The 18,020-nt window shown below is 34.4% G+C and overlaps 1 protein-coding gene across 1 annotated transcript in view; it reads right to left on the minus strand.

Moving 5' to 3' along the window:
• Nucleotides 1-18,020, minus strand: part of LOC142349105 (SWI/SNF-related matrix-associated actin-dependent regulator of chromatin subfamily A member 1-like) — a 63,445-nt gene that overhangs the window by 30,754 nt on the left and 14,671 nt on the right. The window contains exons 2-8 of the mRNA XM_075400517.1: nucleotides 17,187-17,305; nucleotides 16,552-16,759; nucleotides 14,318-14,542; nucleotides 12,165-12,360; nucleotides 11,893-11,945; nucleotides 9,604-9,796; nucleotides 7,356-7,622 (exon numbers count right to left, since the gene is read on the minus strand). Coding sequence (XP_075256632.1) covers nucleotides 7,356-7,622; nucleotides 9,604-9,796; nucleotides 11,893-11,945; nucleotides 12,165-12,360; nucleotides 14,318-14,542; nucleotides 16,552-16,759; nucleotides 17,187-17,294 — 1,250 coding nt within the window. The 5' untranslated portion in view covers nucleotides 17,295-17,305. The remainder of the gene's footprint in view (nucleotides 1-7,355; nucleotides 7,623-9,603; nucleotides 9,797-11,892; nucleotides 11,946-12,164; nucleotides 12,361-14,317; nucleotides 14,543-16,551; nucleotides 16,760-17,186; nucleotides 17,306-18,020) is intronic.

Here is an 18,020-nt window from a genome sequence, read left to right on the forward strand (position 1 = left end):
ATTGGCCCCTAAAAACCAAAAAACTTAAAATAAGAAAAAAATTATAAAACAAGAAAAAAAATTGGCAAATTTATATGAAAATTGCTTAAATTCCTCAGATTAGCATCTTAAAAACTAAGTATTGTAACCAAAAACGAACCAGTAATCAACTTAAAATCCATGAAAAACAACATTGCATCCTAAAGACCAAAACAATCAGAGAATAGACGTCGAGAGAATTGCTCTCTAACGACCGGCGAGCGGTTGGCTTCGTCAGTAGCTAGCCGCGGTCTCCAAAACAGCTTTTGTGAATCGCACATTTGGAGACTAGTGAGCTAAAAAGTTCTATGACAACTTATTGCGCACTGAGTGCTACCTCTTTATCCCGTTCCTGAGGATCAAGAGTCAAATGGCTCTAACGAAATATCGCATAAAAAAGACCAATAGGATTAATATATTTGGTACAAATTTCGTTTCAGAGCTATAAAAAATGATTTTCTTGAAAGTGCTAGTGGGTCATTCATGATAAAACAATTCTACTATAATTCAGCTTAATGAGGGTAAAAGATGGTGACATCACGCCACATAAAAGCAGCTGAAGTGCGGCATCAATAAAAGAGTTAAGGAAAGAGAAAGATAGTAAGAGATAACACGTGAACGAGAAAGAGAAGGAAAGAAACCCCACCCGACAGAGCTAGGAACATTTTCTATGATGGAATTCAACTCTGCAGGTTCTAGTTTTTAAGCCTCGTTAGTAAATAAATCAAAGAAAAAAACCTGAAACGTGCAAAATTTGAAGTTTTCAGATTTTGCAGTGAAAAAAATGTTTAAAACTTTTTTTGTTTCTGGAGTTCTGTTATGTAACACATCTGCAAGACGTAAAAAAATTCGTTGGCCAGTAATGATCGTTAAACTCAGAATAGGCCAAAAATAATCAAAAATTTTCAAAACAATAGCAAATTTTAACAACCATTTCATTGTCTCATGAGACCATCCAGTATATCAAAAAATTGCTCAACGTGGATTCATTAAAAAATTGATAACATTTCAATTAATTTTAAACTACGCAACAGCTCATTATGAAACCTTGGAGGAGGTCCCTGAGCCCCTGACATCACAAAAAAAATATTGAAAAAACTTGAAATGGCAACTTTTTTAATAAAAATGCTAAATATCGTGATATTAAAATCTTGAAAAACAATCCATTTCATCTGGAAAAAATGCAGTAACCTATTATCAAAAACTAGAGGAGATTCCGCGGCTCTTCAGGCTGGAGAAACCCACAAATAACAAAATTTCATAAAAAAGCAAATTTTATCAAAGTGAAAAAATTTGTATTCAAAAGTTGATAACTAATTCTTGGCCACCAAAAAAAAATTCCAGTGTCTTATTATCGAACCCTACGGGAGGTGTTCTGAACCCTCAGGCTGAAAACCCCTGAATATTGACAAAAAATGTCAAACGATGAAAGTGAAAATTTTGTCAAAAAATGCTAAAACTCGTGATGTTAAAATCTTGAAAAACAATCCATTACATCAAGCGACTATACAGTAACCTATTATAAAACCGTAGAGGAGCTTCGTTGGCTCTTAAGGCTGAAGAAACCTAAAAATTGACAAAAATTTTCAAAAACTTGAAAGAAAAAGTTTTATCAATAAAAAAACTGCTAAAATTTGTGGTATTAAAAAGTTGAAAACTATTCCCAATAAAATGGCCAATAAAAAAAACTATAAGTAACCTATTATTATACTTTTAAGGAGGTTTTTTGAACCCTGAGGCTGAAAAAACCTGAAAAATGACAATAAGTTTAAAGAAAAACTCATAATGTTAAAATGTTAAAAAACAATAGTAACCATATTCAAAACCATGAACATCTTAAAAACTAAGTATTGTAACCAAAAACGAACCAGTAATCAACTTAAAACCCATGAAAAAAAACATCGCCTCCTAAAGAACAAAACAATCAGAGAATTGACGTCGAGAGAATTGCTCTCAAACGACCGGCGAGCGGTTGGCTTCGTCAGTAGCTAGCCGCGGTCTCCAAAACAGCTTTTGTGAATCGCACATTTGGAGACTAGTGAGCTAAAAAGTTCTATGACAACTTATTGCGCACTGAGTGCTACCTCTTTATCCCGTTCCTGAGGATCAAGAGTCAAATGGCTCTAACGAAATATCGCATAAAAAAGACCAATAGGATTAATATATTTGGTACAAATTTCGTTTCAGAGCTATAAAAAATGATTTTCTTGAAAGTGCTAGTGGGTCATTCATGATAAAACAATTCTACTATAATTCAGCTTAATGAGGGTAAAAGATGGTGACATCACGCCACATAAAAGCAGCTGAAGTGCGGCATCAATAAAAGAGTTAAGGAAAGAGAAAGATAGTAAGAGATAACACGTGAACGAGAAAGAGAAGGAAAGAAACCCCAACCGACAGAGCTAGGAAAATCTTCTATGATGGAATTTGACTTTACAGGTTTTGCAGTTTTGGAAGTTTTCAGATTTTGCAGTGAAAAAATTGTTTAAAACCTTTTTTTGCTTCTGGAGTTCTCTTATGTAACACATCTGCAAGACGTAAAAAAACTCGTTGGCCAGTAACGATCGTTAAACTCAGAATAAGCCAAAATTAATCAAAAATTTTCAAAACAAAAGCAAATGTTAACAGAACCATTTCATTGTCTCATGAGACTATCCAGTATACCAAAAAATTGCTCAACGTGGATTCATTAAAATATTGATAACCCTTCAATTAATTTTAAACTACGCAACAGCTTATTATCAAACCTTGGAGGAGGTCCCTGAGCCCCTGATATCACGGAAAAAATATTGAAAAAACTTGAAATTGCAACTTTTTTAATAAAAATACTTAAATTCGTGATATTAAAATCTTGAAAAACAATCCATTACATCTGGAAAAATGCAGTAGCTATTATCAAGCACTAGAGGATATTCCGCGGCTCTTCAGGCTGGAGAAACCTAAAAAGGTTTGATACCCTTCAATTAATTTTAAACTACGCAACAGCTTATTATCAAACCTTGGCGGAGGTCCCTGAGCCCCTGATATCACAAAAAAAATATTGAAAAAACTTGAAATTGCAATCCTTTTTTTTAAATAAAAATGCTTAAATTCGTGATATTAAAATCTTGAAAAACAATCCATTACATCTGGAAAAATGCAGTAACTTATTATCAAACACTAGAGGATATTCCGCGGCTCTTCAGGCTGGAGAAACCTAAAAAAGACAAAATTTCAAAAAATTTTAAAATAGCAAATTTATCAAAAAATTGAAAAAATTTGTATTAAAAAGTTGACAACTAATTCTTGGCCAACAAAAAAAAATTCCAGTGTCTTATTATCAAACCTTACGGGAGGTTTTCTGAACCCTCAGTCTGAAAAATGACAAAATGCCTAAAAAATTAAAGTGAAAATTTTGTCAAAAAATGCTAAAACTCGTGATGTTAAAATCTTGAAAAACAATCCATTACATCAAGAGACAATACAGTAACCTATTATAAAACCGAAAAGGAGTTTCGTTGGCTCTTAAGGCTGGAGAAACCTAAAAATTGACAAAGTTTTTAAAAACTTGAGAGAAAAAGTTTTATCAATCAAAAAACTGCTAAAATTTGTGATACTAAAAAGTAGAAAACTATTCCCAGGCCAAAAAGACAATGATAAGCGACCTATTATTAAACCTTCAAGGAGGTTTTGTTGAACCTTGAGGCTGAAAAAACCCGAAGAATGGCGATAAATTTAAAAAATGAAAATTGCAAATTTTGTAAAAAAAATTTAAAAAATGCTAAAACTCGTAATGTTAAAAGTTTGAAAAAAATCCATTACATCTTGAAAAGATGCAGTAACCTATTATCAAACACTAGAGGATATTCCGCGGCTCTTCAGGCTGGAAAAACCTAAAAAAGACAAAATTTCAAAAAAATTTTTTTTAAAAAAATAGCAAACTTTATCAAAAAATTGAAAAAATTTGTATTAGAAAGTTGACAACTAATTCCTGGCCAGCAAAAAAAATTCCAGTGTCTTATCATCAAACCTTACGGGAGGTTTTCTGAACCCTCAGTCTGAAAAACCCTGAAAAATGACAAAATGCCTAAAAAATTAAAGTGAAAATTTTGTCAAAAAATGCTAAAACTCGTGATGTTAAAATCTTGAAAAACAATCCATTACATCAAGAGACAATACAGTAACTTATTATAAAACCGAGGAGGAGTTTCCTTGGCTCTTAAGGCTGGAGAAACCTAAAAATTGACAAAAGTTTTTAAAAACTTGAGAGAAAAAGTTTTATCAATCAAAAAACTGCTAAAATTTGTGATACTAAAAAGTAGAAAACTATTCCCAGGCCAAAAAAACAATGATAAGCGACCTATTATTAAACCTTCAAGGAGGTTTTGTTGAACCTTGAGGCTGAAAAAACCCGAAGAATGACGATAAATTTTAAAAAAAATGAAAATTGCAAATTTTGTAAAAAAAAATTTAAAAAATGCTAAAACTCGTAATGTTAAAAGGTTGAAAAAAATCCATTACATCTGGAAAAGATGCAGTAACCAATTATTAAACACTAGAGGAGATTCCGCGGCTCTTCAGGCTAGAAAAATCTAAAAATGTCAAAATTTCAAAAAAAAAATTGAAAAATTGCAATTTTCATCAAAATTGCAAAAATTTGTAATATTAAGTTCAAAAGCAGATAAAAAAATTTCCCGTATCTGATTATCAAACCCAACGGGAGCTTCTCTGAACCCTCAGTCTGAAAAACCCTGAAAAATGACAAAAAATGCCCAAAAAAAGAAAGTGAAAAAATTGTCAAAAATGCTAAAATTCGTGATGTTAAAATCTTGAAAAACAATCGATTACATCAAGAGACTATACAGTAACCTATCATAAAACCGTAGCGGAGTTTCGTTGGATCTTGAGGCTGGAGAAACCTAAAAATTGACAAGAATTTTCAAAAACTTAAAAAATTTCATTGCCAATAAAAAATTGACAAGAATAAAATTGACGAGAAACCTAAAAATTGACAAGAATTTTCAAAAACTTAAAAAATTTCATTGCCAATAAAAATTTTGCAGTATCTTATTATCAAACCTTACGGGAAGTTTTCTGAACCCTGATGCCAAAAAACTCAGAATAATGACAAAATGCCCACAAAATGAAAGTGAAAATTTTGTCGAAAAATGCTAAAACTAGTGATGTTAAAATCTTGAAAAACAATCCATTACATCAAGAGACAATACAGTAACCTATTATAAAACCGAAGAGGAGTTTCGTTGGCTCTTAAGCCTGGAGAAACCTAAAAATTGACAAAAGTTTTTAAAAACTTGAGAGAAAAAGTTTTATCAATAAAAAAACAGCTAAAATTTGTGATACTAAAAAGTAGAAAACTATTCCATGGTCAATTAAAAAATATCAAAATCCATTATCAAACCTTTCAGGAGGTTTTTTGAACTCTGAGGCTAAAAAAGCATGAATAATGGCAATAAATTTAAAAAAAAATAAAAAAATTTTAAGTTTTGTAAAAAAAAAATGCTAAAACATTACCCCTAGAAACTAAGTAGTGACAAAAATTTTCAAAAAGCTTGAAAAAAATAAAAACTTAGTTTAAATTTGCGTGTTTGTTTGGATTACAAAAATAAATAGATCTTAAAAAGGTGGTTAAAAGTACTTATGTCTTGCAAAAGACCTTTATCGAGTTAAATCAGCCTCAATTTTAGACTGGTCCAACAAAAAAATCGAAAAATGACAAATCACGAAAAAATGCAAAATTTCGGGCTCAAAAACTCAAAATGACCTTTTAACCTTAAACTACTGCCTTCCCAGAAATTTCACCCCACTAAACCCTTGAGGGACTAGTAAACGCGGCTAAGGGCCTCTAATGAAACTTAATGTCCGCTGGACACTACCTGTTTATCCCGTTTCTGAAGACGAAAAGTCAAATGGATCCGACGGAAAATCGATCAAGCAAAAATTTGCATAAAAAGACCAACACGATTAATATAATTGCAACAAACTTCGTATGAGAGCAATTAATGACAAAATTTTTATTAAAAAATCATGAAAAAAGTGGCAAATTTGTAACATAGCTGACAGACTGTTCGAAAATAGCCGCAATAGCTGAAGAGATCTGCAGTCTCAAAAAAACAGTAATGACCAAAAAACTACTCTTTTCATTAAAGGTGAGATATTATATTTTGATGAGGAACCTTTATAAGTTATTGCTGCCTCCTCCATTAGCTGTTCTGAAATAACCTTCACTTAGAGTGACACGCACTAACTTGACCTTATCTCTTTGAATTAAAGGAAAGAAAAGTTAATTTCAAAGTGAGGAAGTCTTCTTAAGAGCGAGGTAAGTCAAGTGTGACCAAAAACGTAATCACGCGCATTGAACACAAAACTCGTACCACTAGGAGTGAAAAATGACGTCACGCACGCGCTTCAGTTGAAATTGTATGAACGAATGAAAAAAAAGCAGATGTGAAGTAGTTGTGACGCCATATGGTTGTCACAAAAATATTGACGACGAAATAAAAAAACCAAGAGAAGGCCAATAGTAGCCCCAGCTATCGCTGTGCAGCTAGTAATAAAAATTTACAAAAATTTCTAGGATTCATATCTTCAGAACTAAACAGTTGCAACAAAAATTCACCCATTGTCCCTATCCGAGCCCATGAAAAGCCTCATTGGCCTCTAAAGATAAAAAACTCTAACAGGACGAATGAATGATTTCAAGCTGTGTTCCAGTACTATTGATATCCATAATCAATGTTTTCCAGTTACTTAAGAATTCAGTTATATCCTATTTCTTCGCGGCAATGACATAATATACCCAACGCATCAAAAAAAGTTATATTTATCTTCTGGTCCGCTTTCCCAAAGAACTCGAATCAAACTTTTCCAAAGAAGTATCGTACTTTCGGGTTGAATTGCAGAGCCCCACCGTACTGTATACATAATAGTTTATTGTAAAACAGTAGAATCATAAAAATGGTGGTTAATTGACGTAACAATTTACCAAGTTTAAATTGTAATGAACATCAGTTTACTTCACTGTGACGTCTCTAACATTGCATTTTTGTCGGATATAATATCAATACACTTAAAATATGACAACCAATCTTCTTTAAAAGTTTCCCAGTACCTGTTGTTGCTAAAACAATGACAAATTTTATGCTTGCTTTTTGTCAATAATGGAGAGCTAAAAAAAATATTAAGTTATTCCTGAATAGCGTCATTCTTCAAAACAGGCGTAACGATAAGTTTCTTCAGTTGTATTCTGCTTAATTGTCTTTGACTCCTTTTAACTTTGCGAAAATTAAATCAGCCGTAAAATGGCTTACAACGTGTAGATTAATATTATGAGGACCAACCTGTTGTCTCCTGCCTTTGCTCTCATCAGCTTCTCTCGCTCTGTGACCTTTTTGCTGCTCCTACTGCGCGTGGACTGTGATCTGGAACTAGAAGTCCCTCCCCCTCCCCCTCCACCTGTTGAGTCATTCTTGCCCGCAGCATTACCTGCAGAATCCTCACCTTCTTTCTCAATACTACTACTCGCTGTTTTTACACCTGTAACGACAAAATAGCTCGTAATAAGACGTCTATTCATTTCGGTTTTTCGAACAAAGTTGAGATCAATGCTACCTTACTTAAGCATCATATAAATTAGCATCATACTAAAGTTAGCATCATACTAAAATTAGCATCATACTAAAGCCAGCATCAGTAATTTTTTTCATTGCAGCAAAAGCGCATCAAAATACTAGACAATTATTAAACCGTAGAGGAGCTTCGTTGGCTCTTGAGGCTGCCGAAGCCTAACAATTCACAAAAATTTTCAAAGACATGAAAAAAATTGTAAGTTTTATCAATTACAAAATTGCAAGAATTTGTGATATTAAAAAGTTGAAAACTATTCCATGGCCAAAAAAATATCAAAATCCATTATCAAACCTTTAAGGAGGTTTTTTGAACTCTGAGGCTAAAAAAGCATGAATAATGACAATGAATTTTTAAAAAATAAATTAAAAAATTTCAAGTTTTGTAAAAAAAAATGCTAAAACTCGTAATGTTAAAATGTTGAAAACCATTCCATTACCCCTAGAAACTAAGTAGCGACAAAAATTTTCAAAAAGCTTGAAAAAAATTGAAAATTAGTTTAAATTTGCGTGTTTGTTTGGACTACCAAAATAAATAGATCTTAAAATTGTGGTAAAAAGTACTTATGTTTTGAAAAAGACCTTTATCGAGTTTAATCAGCCTCAATTTTAGACTGGTCCAACAAAAAAAAATTGAAAAATGACAAAAAATCACGAAAAAATGCAAAATTTTGGGCTCAAAAACTCAAAATGACCTTTTAACCTTAAACTACTGCCTTCCCAGAAATTTCACCCCACTAAACCCTTGAGGGACTAGTAAACGCGGCTAAGTGCCTCTAATGAAACTTAATGCCCGCTGGACACTACCTGTTTATCCCGTTTCTGAGGACGAAAAGTCAAATGGATCCAAAGGAAAATCGATCAAGCAAAAATTTACATAAGACCAACACGACTAATATAATTGCAACAAACTTCGTATGAGAGCAATTAATGACAAAATTTTTATTAAAAAATCATGAAAAAAGTGGCAAATTTGTAACATAGCTGACAGACTGTTCGAAAATAGCCGCAATAGCTGAAGAGATCTGCAGTCTCAAAAAAAACAGTAATGACCAAAAAACTACTCTTTTCATTAAAGGTGAGATATTATATTTTGATGAAGAACCTTTATAAGTTATTGCAGCCTCCTCCATTAGCTGTGCGGCTAGTAATAAAAATTTACAATGACTTCTAGGATTCATATCTTCAGACCTAAACAGTTGCAACAAAAATTCACCCATTGTCCCTATCCGAGCCCATGAAAAGCCTCATTGGCCTCTAAAGATAAAAAACTCTAACAGGACGAATGAATGATTTCAAGCTGTGTTCCAGTACTATTGATATCCATAATCAATGTTTTCCAGTTACTTAAGAATTCAGTTATATCCTCACTATTTCTTCGCGGCAATGACATAATATATCCAACGCATCAAAAAAAATTATATTTATCTTCTGGTCCGCTTTCCTAAAGAACTCGAATCATACTTTTCCAAAGAAGTATCGTACTTTCGGGTTGAATTGCAGAGCCCTACCGTACTGTATACATAATAGTTTATTGTAAAACAGTAGAATCATAAAAATGGTGGTTAATTGACGTAACAATTTACCAAGTTTAAATTGTAATGAACATCAGTTTACTTCACTGTGACGTCTCTAACATTGCATTTTTGTCGGATATAATATCAAAACACTTAAAATATGACAACCAATCTTCTTTAAAAGTTTCCCAGTACCTGTTGTTGCTAAAACAATGACAAATTTTATGCTTGCTTTTTGTCAATAATTGAGAGCTAAAAAAATATTGAGTTATTCCTGAAACATGCGTCATATTTGCGAAATATTGCGTCATTCTTCAAAACAGGCGTAACGATAAGTTTCTTCATTTGTATTCTGCTTAATTGTCTTTGACTCCTTTTAACTTTGCGAAAATTAAATCAGCCGTAAAATGGCTTACAACATGTAGATTAATATTGTGAGGACCAACCTGTTGTCTCCTGCCTTTGCTCTCATCAGCTTCTCTCGCTCTGTGACCTTTTTGCAGCTCCTACTGCGTGTGGACTGTGATCTGGAACTAGAAGTCCCTCCCCCTCCCCCTCCACCTGTTGAGTCATTCTTGCCCGCAGCATTACCTGCAGAATCCTCACCTTTCTCAATACTACTACTCGCTGTTTTTACACCTGTAACGACAAAATAGATCGTAATAAGACGTCTATTCATTTCGGTTTTTCGAACAAAGTTGAGATCAATGCTACCTTACTTAAGCATCATATAAATTAGCATCATACTAAAGTTAGCATCATACTAAAATTAGCATCATACTAAAGCCAGCATCAGTAATTTTTTTCATTGCAGCAAAAGCGCATCAAAATACTAGAAAATTATTAAACCGTAGAGGAGCTTCGTTGGCTCTTGAGGCTGCAGAAACCTAACAATTGACAAAAATTTTCAAAGACATGAAAAAAATTGTAAGTTTTATCAATTACAAAATTGCAAGAATTTGTGATATTAAAAAGTTGAAAACTATTCCATGGTCAAAAAAATATCAAAATCCATTATCAAACCTTTAAGGAGGTTTTTTGAACTCTGAGGCTAAAAAAGCATGAATAATGACAATAAATTTTAAAAAAATAAATTAAAAAATTTCAAGTTTTGTAAAAAAAATGCTAAAACTCGTAATGTTAAAATGTTGAAAACCATTCCATTACCCCTAGAAACTAAGTAGTGACAAAAATTTTCAAAAAGCTTGAAAAAAATTGAAAATTAGTTTAAATTTGCGTGTTTGTTTGGATTACCAAAATAAATAGATCTTAAAATGGTGGTAAAAAGTACTTATGTTTTGAAAAAGACCTTTATCGAGTTTAATCAGCCTCAATTTTAGATTGGTCCAACAAAAAAAAATTGAAAAATGACAAAAAATCACGAAAAAATGCAAAATTTTGGGCTCAAACAAAAAATGACCTTTTAACCTGAAATTACTGCCTTCCCAGAAACTTCACCCCACTAAGCCCTTGAGGGACTAGTAAACGTGGCTAAGGGCCTCTAATGAAACTTAATGCCCGCTGGACACTACCTGTTTATCCCGTTTCTGAGGACGAAAAGTCAAATGGATCCAAAGGAAAATCGATCAAGCAAAAATTTACATAAGACCAACACGACTAATATAATTGCAACAAACTTCGTATGAGAGCAATTAATGACAAAATTTTTATTAAAAAATCATGAAAAAAGTGGCAAATTTTTAACATAGCTGGCAGACTGTTCGAAAATAGCCGCAATAGCTGAAGAGATCTGCAGTCTCAAAAAAACAGTAAAGACCAAAAAATTACTCTTTTCATTAAAGGTGAGATATTATATTTTGATGAAGAACCTTTATTAAGTTACTGCTGCCTCCTCCATTAGCTGTTCTGAAATAACCTTCACTTAGATTGACACGCACTAACTTGACCTTATCTCTTTGAATTATAGGAAAGAAAAGTTAATTTCAAAGTGAGGAAGTCTTTTTAAGAGCGAGGTAAGTCAAGTGTGACCAAAAACGTAATCACGCAAATGAACACAAAAACTCGCACCACTAAGAGTGAAAAATGACGTCACGCACGCGCTTCAGTTGAAATTGTATGAAAGAATGAAAAAAAAAGCAGATGTGAAGTGGTTGTGACGCCATATGGTTGTCACAAAAATCTTGACGACGAAATAAAAAAAACCAAGAGAAGGCCAATAGTAGCCCCAGCTATCGCTGTGCGGCTAGTAATAAAAATTTACAAAAATTTCTAGGATTTATATCTTCAGAACTAAACAGTTGCAACAAAAACTCATCCATTGTCCCTATTCGAGCCCATGAAAAGCTTCATTGGCCTCTAAAGATAAAAAACTCTTAAACTCTAACAGGACGAATGAATGATTTCAAGCTGTGTTCCAGTACTATTGATATCCATATTCAATCTTTTCCAGTTACTTAAGAATTCAGTTATATCCTCACTATTTCTTCGCGGCAATGACATAATATACCCAACGCATTAAAAATAGTTATATTTATCTTCTGGTCCGCTTTCCCAAAGAACTCGAATCATACTTTCCCAAAGAAGTATCGTACTTTCGGGTTGAATTGCAGAGCCCCACCGTACTGTATACATAATAGTTTATTGTAAAACAGTAGAATCATAAAAATGGTGGTTAATTGACGTAACAATTTACCAAGTTTAAATTGTAATGAACATCAGTTTACTTCACTGTGACGTCTCTAACATTGCATTTTTGTCGGATATAATATCAATACACTTAAAATATGACAACCAATCTTCTTTAAAAGTTTCCCAGTACCTGTTGTTGCTAAAACAATGACAAATTTTATGCTTGCTTTTTGTCAATAATGGAGAGCTAAAAAAATATTAAGTTATTCCTGAATAGCGTCATTCTTCAAAACAGGCGTAACGATAAGTTTCTTCAGTTGTATTCTGCTTAATTGTCTTTGACTCCTTTTAACTTTGCGAAAATTAAATCAGCCGTAAAATGGCTTACAACGTGTAGATTAATATTATGAGGACCAACCTGTTGTCTCCTGCCTTTGCTCTCATCAGCTTCTCTCGCTCTGTGACCTTTTTGCTGCTCCTACTGCGCGTGGACTGTGATCTGGAACTAGAAGTCCCTCCCCCTCCCCCTCCACCTGTTGAGTCATTCTTGCCCGCAGCATTACCTGCAGAATCCTCACCTTCTTTCTCAATACTACTACTCGCTGTTTTTACACCTGTAACGACAAAATAGCTCGTAATAAGACGTCTATTCATTTCGGTTTTTCGAACAAAGTTGAGATCAATGCTACCTTACTTAAGCATCATATAAATTAGCATCATACTAAAGTTAGCATCATACTAAAATTAGCATCATACTAAAGCCAGCATCAGCAATTTTTCATTGCAGCAATAGCGCATCAAAATACTACAAACAACGGCTGAATTAATTGTTACTAAATTTTACTAATGATGCATAAAAAGCGATTTTGATTTAACCAATCATAGCTGACTCAACACAAAATTTGGCTCAAGGCATATTGCTAACATGAGACAGCCACCGTAACGGTCCAGTGCATTTCGACGACTTCAGGCGGATCTATTCTGTTACGTCCCCCAGCTTCGTAAGCATATAACTTTAACTCCCCAGAAGCACGTGTTATTTTTGCACATGGTAACGTCTAAGTTGTGATCATAAAAACACACTGTGAGGGAGGAGGCGGGGGGGGGGGATAGATTCCTTCAGGCCAGGAAGTCGTCGCAAGATATGGTTTATCATTATCATCAATATTAAAACAGATCTCGAACTGAATTTGTACTCAACTTACCATGATTTTGACCTCACGGAACTCCAAAAACTAAGCAGAAAACCAAACCACCAGCAAACAGATGTTTACAGCAGTAGAAACCATTAAAAGTACTAACACGTTCTTCCTTTAAACTTCTTCCTGAATTATGGAGTCATAGATTTTAATAATCCCAACTGACTTAAAACACAACAACTAGATCAATCCGATTCAAATATGTAAAACATAGCCGGCAGGTTGCCGGAAAATAGCCGCGATAGACGCTTGTGGCCATCCATGAATTGAAACAACTAAAGAAATAAGATAGACAGATTGACCACCAGTCCTTTAAAAGACCACTAGACTTTTTGGTTAAACTAGGACTGTCATTTTTATGAGACACATACGCTCTATAAAGAAAAAGCCCGATTTGAGCTTTTTCAAAACTAATATTAAAAATAAAAAAATCAAGACTCTAATACTCAAGAATTAGAGCACATACGTTTGGTACTACTTAGATGCACACTATTGACCTTTCACTAGTAAATGTTCATAAAATATAAAGTTCATTAAGCGAGTTCAGAAGTCAATTTTTTGAGTGAGGTAAGTCACGCAATTGACCTCAAAACAGAAGACAAAATATAACTACAAAGCAGTAGAAATCACTAAATTGAAAAAGTCAATTCCAAGAAGTCAGGTCGCAAGAATCATCGATGGAGACGACGAATTAAAAAACATAGCAGGACAAGACCTGACGTACAATTCGAAGAATTTTCATTGACTAAACAAAAAATAGACCCAGAACGGACTATGAGTGAATTGGGAAAAACATTTCTAAAAAAAATTAAAAACAGAAAATCAATGTCAAAATGCCGCATGTGAACAAAAAACCATTAACGAGAAATGGAAATTTGGTTCAAACAAAATCTAGGCCTAGAATGAACTATTAATGGCTTGGGAAAACCATTTAGAAAAAAAATCCGATTTAAAAAAATCGAAAAAACAGTAAAAATCAAGTGAAGTTGCCGCATGTGAACAAAAAACCACTAGCGGGAAAGCGAAGATGCCAACAGATCTTTAAAAAAAAGACAGCGTCCCAATACAATAATTCAAATTCTTTGAATTGTAAAAACTATGAGGTCCCCTCCCCAATAATAGCCGCTATCGCTTCGCGGCTATTAAACAACTGATTCACATAAAAGGACTCCAACTCTTGCGCCTGTAAATTGATGCTATAAATTGAAACAATAGTACGAGTTTCGATACAAGAAACTATCTACGATTATGTATACAGAAAAAGATGAGGGCCAAGTATCAGTAACAGAAACAAGTATTGGTTTGTTCACGTTGGCTTGTCGAAACAAAAGCCGGAAGGAGAAGAAAGGCCGTAAAAAACAATAATTATGACCTGAAGAAACGAAGTGTGAGAAAATCTCTGTCTGTTTGAGGAGAAATTCAAATCTGCTGGTCCTGTCTTTCTCCATCTGGTCATCCAACTGTCCCTTGTCACCAGCATTTTTGGGCACCACCTTCATGGATGTCTTCTTGTGCTGCTTAGATGCACTCTTGGGTACCTCTCTCAGAGGCATATCGTCCTCCTCGTCTTCATCTTGTTTCACAATAGACTGTGGTTCTGAAATGACACCATAGTTCTCACACTGGTAAACTCTAGTATCAAATAGGTACCAAATTTTTATAGTTTCTTAAATGTGATAACCTATATAAAGAACTAATCTAATCTCCGGGTTATTTTTAGAAGCAGCAAAGTGCTGGAAGATCCGCTCATGAACAGACCTTGTCCGGAACAGACGTCGTTTTGTGCACTCCTTTGAACTTTAAGTTGAAGTAGGTAAAAGTCATTTTTAGTCCAGGCAGGTTTTTTAGGCTTTTAGTGAAAACTAATCACGCTATAGACCTTAAAATAATACGCCAAATGGTTGGAGAGGTCCCCAGTCCCACAAATTTGGTTGATGAACGGATTGCAGTCATTGATAAAACTGGAACTCAGATAGCAAAAACACTGCAGTAGAAGTCCTGAATTATAATCCCTAGAATTAAATGAACCTTCAATTGAATGGATTGAATGAAAGCTTGACTATCTGGCTCATCGAAAGACGCCAGCTCTAAAACCAATACCTTCACGCCTACATGAAGAGAAACTGTTTAAATTAGGCGTCCTGAGAAAGCACACACCACCTATTATGAAAAGCGCTTAGAACAAAGTAATCAACGGGACAAAAATCAAAAACTGGCGGGTGTTTTTGAAAACAAGTGGCGTATTTGCAATGTAGCAAATGGGACCAGAATCGAGAGCAAACCTCAAAAAAACTTTCCTTTCCGAAAACGTATCAAAGTCATAAGAACCATTCGCTACATATAATCAGTTTGAAATACAAAATATACATTATTAGAGAGCGCTTACGACTTGCCAATAGTGTGACAAAAACAAGAAAAAAGCAGTGATAGTAAAAAAAAATCAAGTTTCTATTCCAACGCAAGTATTGTAATTATTAATTACCATTGGATAAAACAAAAACGTTAAATAATATTACCTATTATTAGCATTCGTAAAAAACCAGAATAGTGTAAAAACAAGTCAAAAAGCCCGCACGTAAAACAAAACTCTCGAAAACCTTCTGTGTCACTAACTTGAAGAGTAGTATGGAACAATTTTACGTGGAGTTACATGAGGTTACTCGCATTGCGCTCCTTTAACAGCTTCGGGGTGACAAAAATTAACCGTCAAATCTAACTTAATTTATTTCAAAAAAACTTTGGATTCCAATAAAACTAAGATGAGGTCAATAATGGCTTCATGTTAGCTCGCCGCAGCAAAATAAAATTTATTTAATTCAGTAGAACTGATCAAATCAACATAACCGACTAACTTCGGAAGAATTGCTCTCAACGATTTGAGAAATCGAATCTATTACAGCCTGCTTCCGTCGGAGGGGGGGGGGGTGGTATCGCAATTCTCTACCACTAAACCACTAATAGAATTTAAAGTGAAATTTCGGCTCACTTTTTGACTTTTAGTAAACAATTGCCGCCATTTGAGTTCATCTGGCGACACTTGCGAATGTAGGAGATATTTAGATCACGCAAAACGAAAAAGTCAAGGGCGTGAAAGTCACTCGAAAAGTCAAAACGGTCAAGCCAAAATTTTGCGTAAAAAGACCAACGCGTTTAGAATAATTGCTTCCTTCGAGAGCAATTAGTATTCTTGAAACCAATGCAGTCAATTAGTCCATGAAAAATTACTCTTCCGTGAATGGCACGAAAATCAATTTGTTAGAAATTAGATTAACTCTGACTACCAAACGTGATTAGTAACTTAACAAACACGAATCACAACAAGAATTGCACCAAAACGGCTGCCGCGTGAGAAAACGTCATGAACAATGGGTGTAATTGAGAGCCACTCCAAAAATTGTCTTCTACACCAAGAATTTATACTTTCCCGGCAGTTCGGTCAACCGAGGTAAGCAAAAATAATATTACTGCGTCGTGCCTCGCGTTACCAGTTTATTTTTCGGGGAAAAACAGGAGTTGATATCTAGATTCACATTTTAGTTTCTCTTGACAACTAAATGCTTCTATCGAGTTCGACTTAATTAATAACTTGATTTGTACTTAGTATACCTTGAGGACTGGCAGCGTGACTGTTGTCTTCATCTTTATTTCGACTGCTAGCTGCGACAGAGGCAGTCACTGATGAACTCTCATCATCATCATCTTCTTCCTCCTCTTCCTCTTCTCCCTCTTCTTCCGCCTGCTCCTCTTCCTCAGACGAACTCCCACTACCTTCATTGTTGTCTTCATCCTCCCCTACTTCTTCATCATCTGGAGCCTAGACCATAAAAACTTGAAAATATTGACATCTCAAGCATAGTACAGAGGCAGCCAGACAATAGCCGTGACATGCTCCGATTCATCGTATAACAACACAAAATTACACGTACTCGACAATTTCTTATTTAAAAAAGTGAACTTTATGGCCTCCAAGCTAGTTTGTGGTTTTGCAGCTATTCTATCTGCCCGACAAGCTCAACTTACAGAGCTGCAAAACACGAAGCCTTACATAATAAGTACTCTGCTGAATTTACTTTAATTTAACCATTCTGGCCTCTCTTACACTTCACTTTTGAATGAAGAACGAGTCCAAAATATGTTTCAAGAGGATAGAAGCAAATATTATGCAAAGGACCGAACACGAGACGTTCAGCTAAAAAGGTGAACATAGCAGATACCGAAATAAAGACACAAAAGGGAAGTACTTCGCTTTTGATCTCTTGTTCATCTTGGTCTTGGTTGGATGCCATTTCCTCGTCAGCCCTTTCTGAAGCCGACTCTGAGGCCGCACTTGAGCTCTCGCGTTCAGACATATAATTTATATCTGAAAAATCATTATCCTAGTATTCAGCATTATTCCGAGAAACGTCTATTTGAGTATTTTCAAGTAAGAGCACAATTCTCTTTTATACTCCAAAAAGCTACCACGAGCTCTTTCTAAATACTCCAAAAAGTTCCACATCTTGAACTCTTCTCGCATTCCAACACTTACAGTTTGGACAATCATTCAAAAGAATAAATAATTGACTGCTAAAGATAAACACAAGGTCAGAGGACCAACAAAAAAGACCAAAGAACAGCTTGTAATCAAGATTGAATGCCTAGCGCGTTATAAGGTGGTATACAACGAGATGGTTCATCATTAAGACACCAATTAAAAACCGTTGGCTCATAAAAATTGAAAAACGACGTAAAACTTTCTGGCACAAGTTTGAGGGCAAAAGCGACAAACTAAAAGTGTTATAGAAGACCTGCACTGTGCAGTTTCATGCAAATATAAAATCCAATTGGCAATCTGGAGGCGATCAACAGGAAACTTAATTCAACCAATGTTGATTCAATTAATCTACTTTTTAAAGTTTAAATTAATCTCTTTACTTATTTATTATCTCATCTGATAATTAGTAACGTCTTGTGCGAGACTGTGCGTAGCACAGAATGTTCCAACTAACGCGTCAAGTTAGTAATTTTTTCCCTCTGTTTTGAGAGGAAGAGCTCGTTTGACAATCAGTTTTGCGAAATTCCATTTGAAGAAACTT

The sequence above is a fragment of the Convolutriloba macropyga genome, chromosome 11, assembly GCF_964194025.1.
Source record: "Convolutriloba macropyga chromosome 11, txConMacr16.3, whole genome shotgun sequence".
In the NCBI taxonomy this organism is placed as follows: Eukaryota; Metazoa; Xenacoelomorpha; order Acoela; family Convolutidae; genus Convolutriloba; species Convolutriloba macropyga.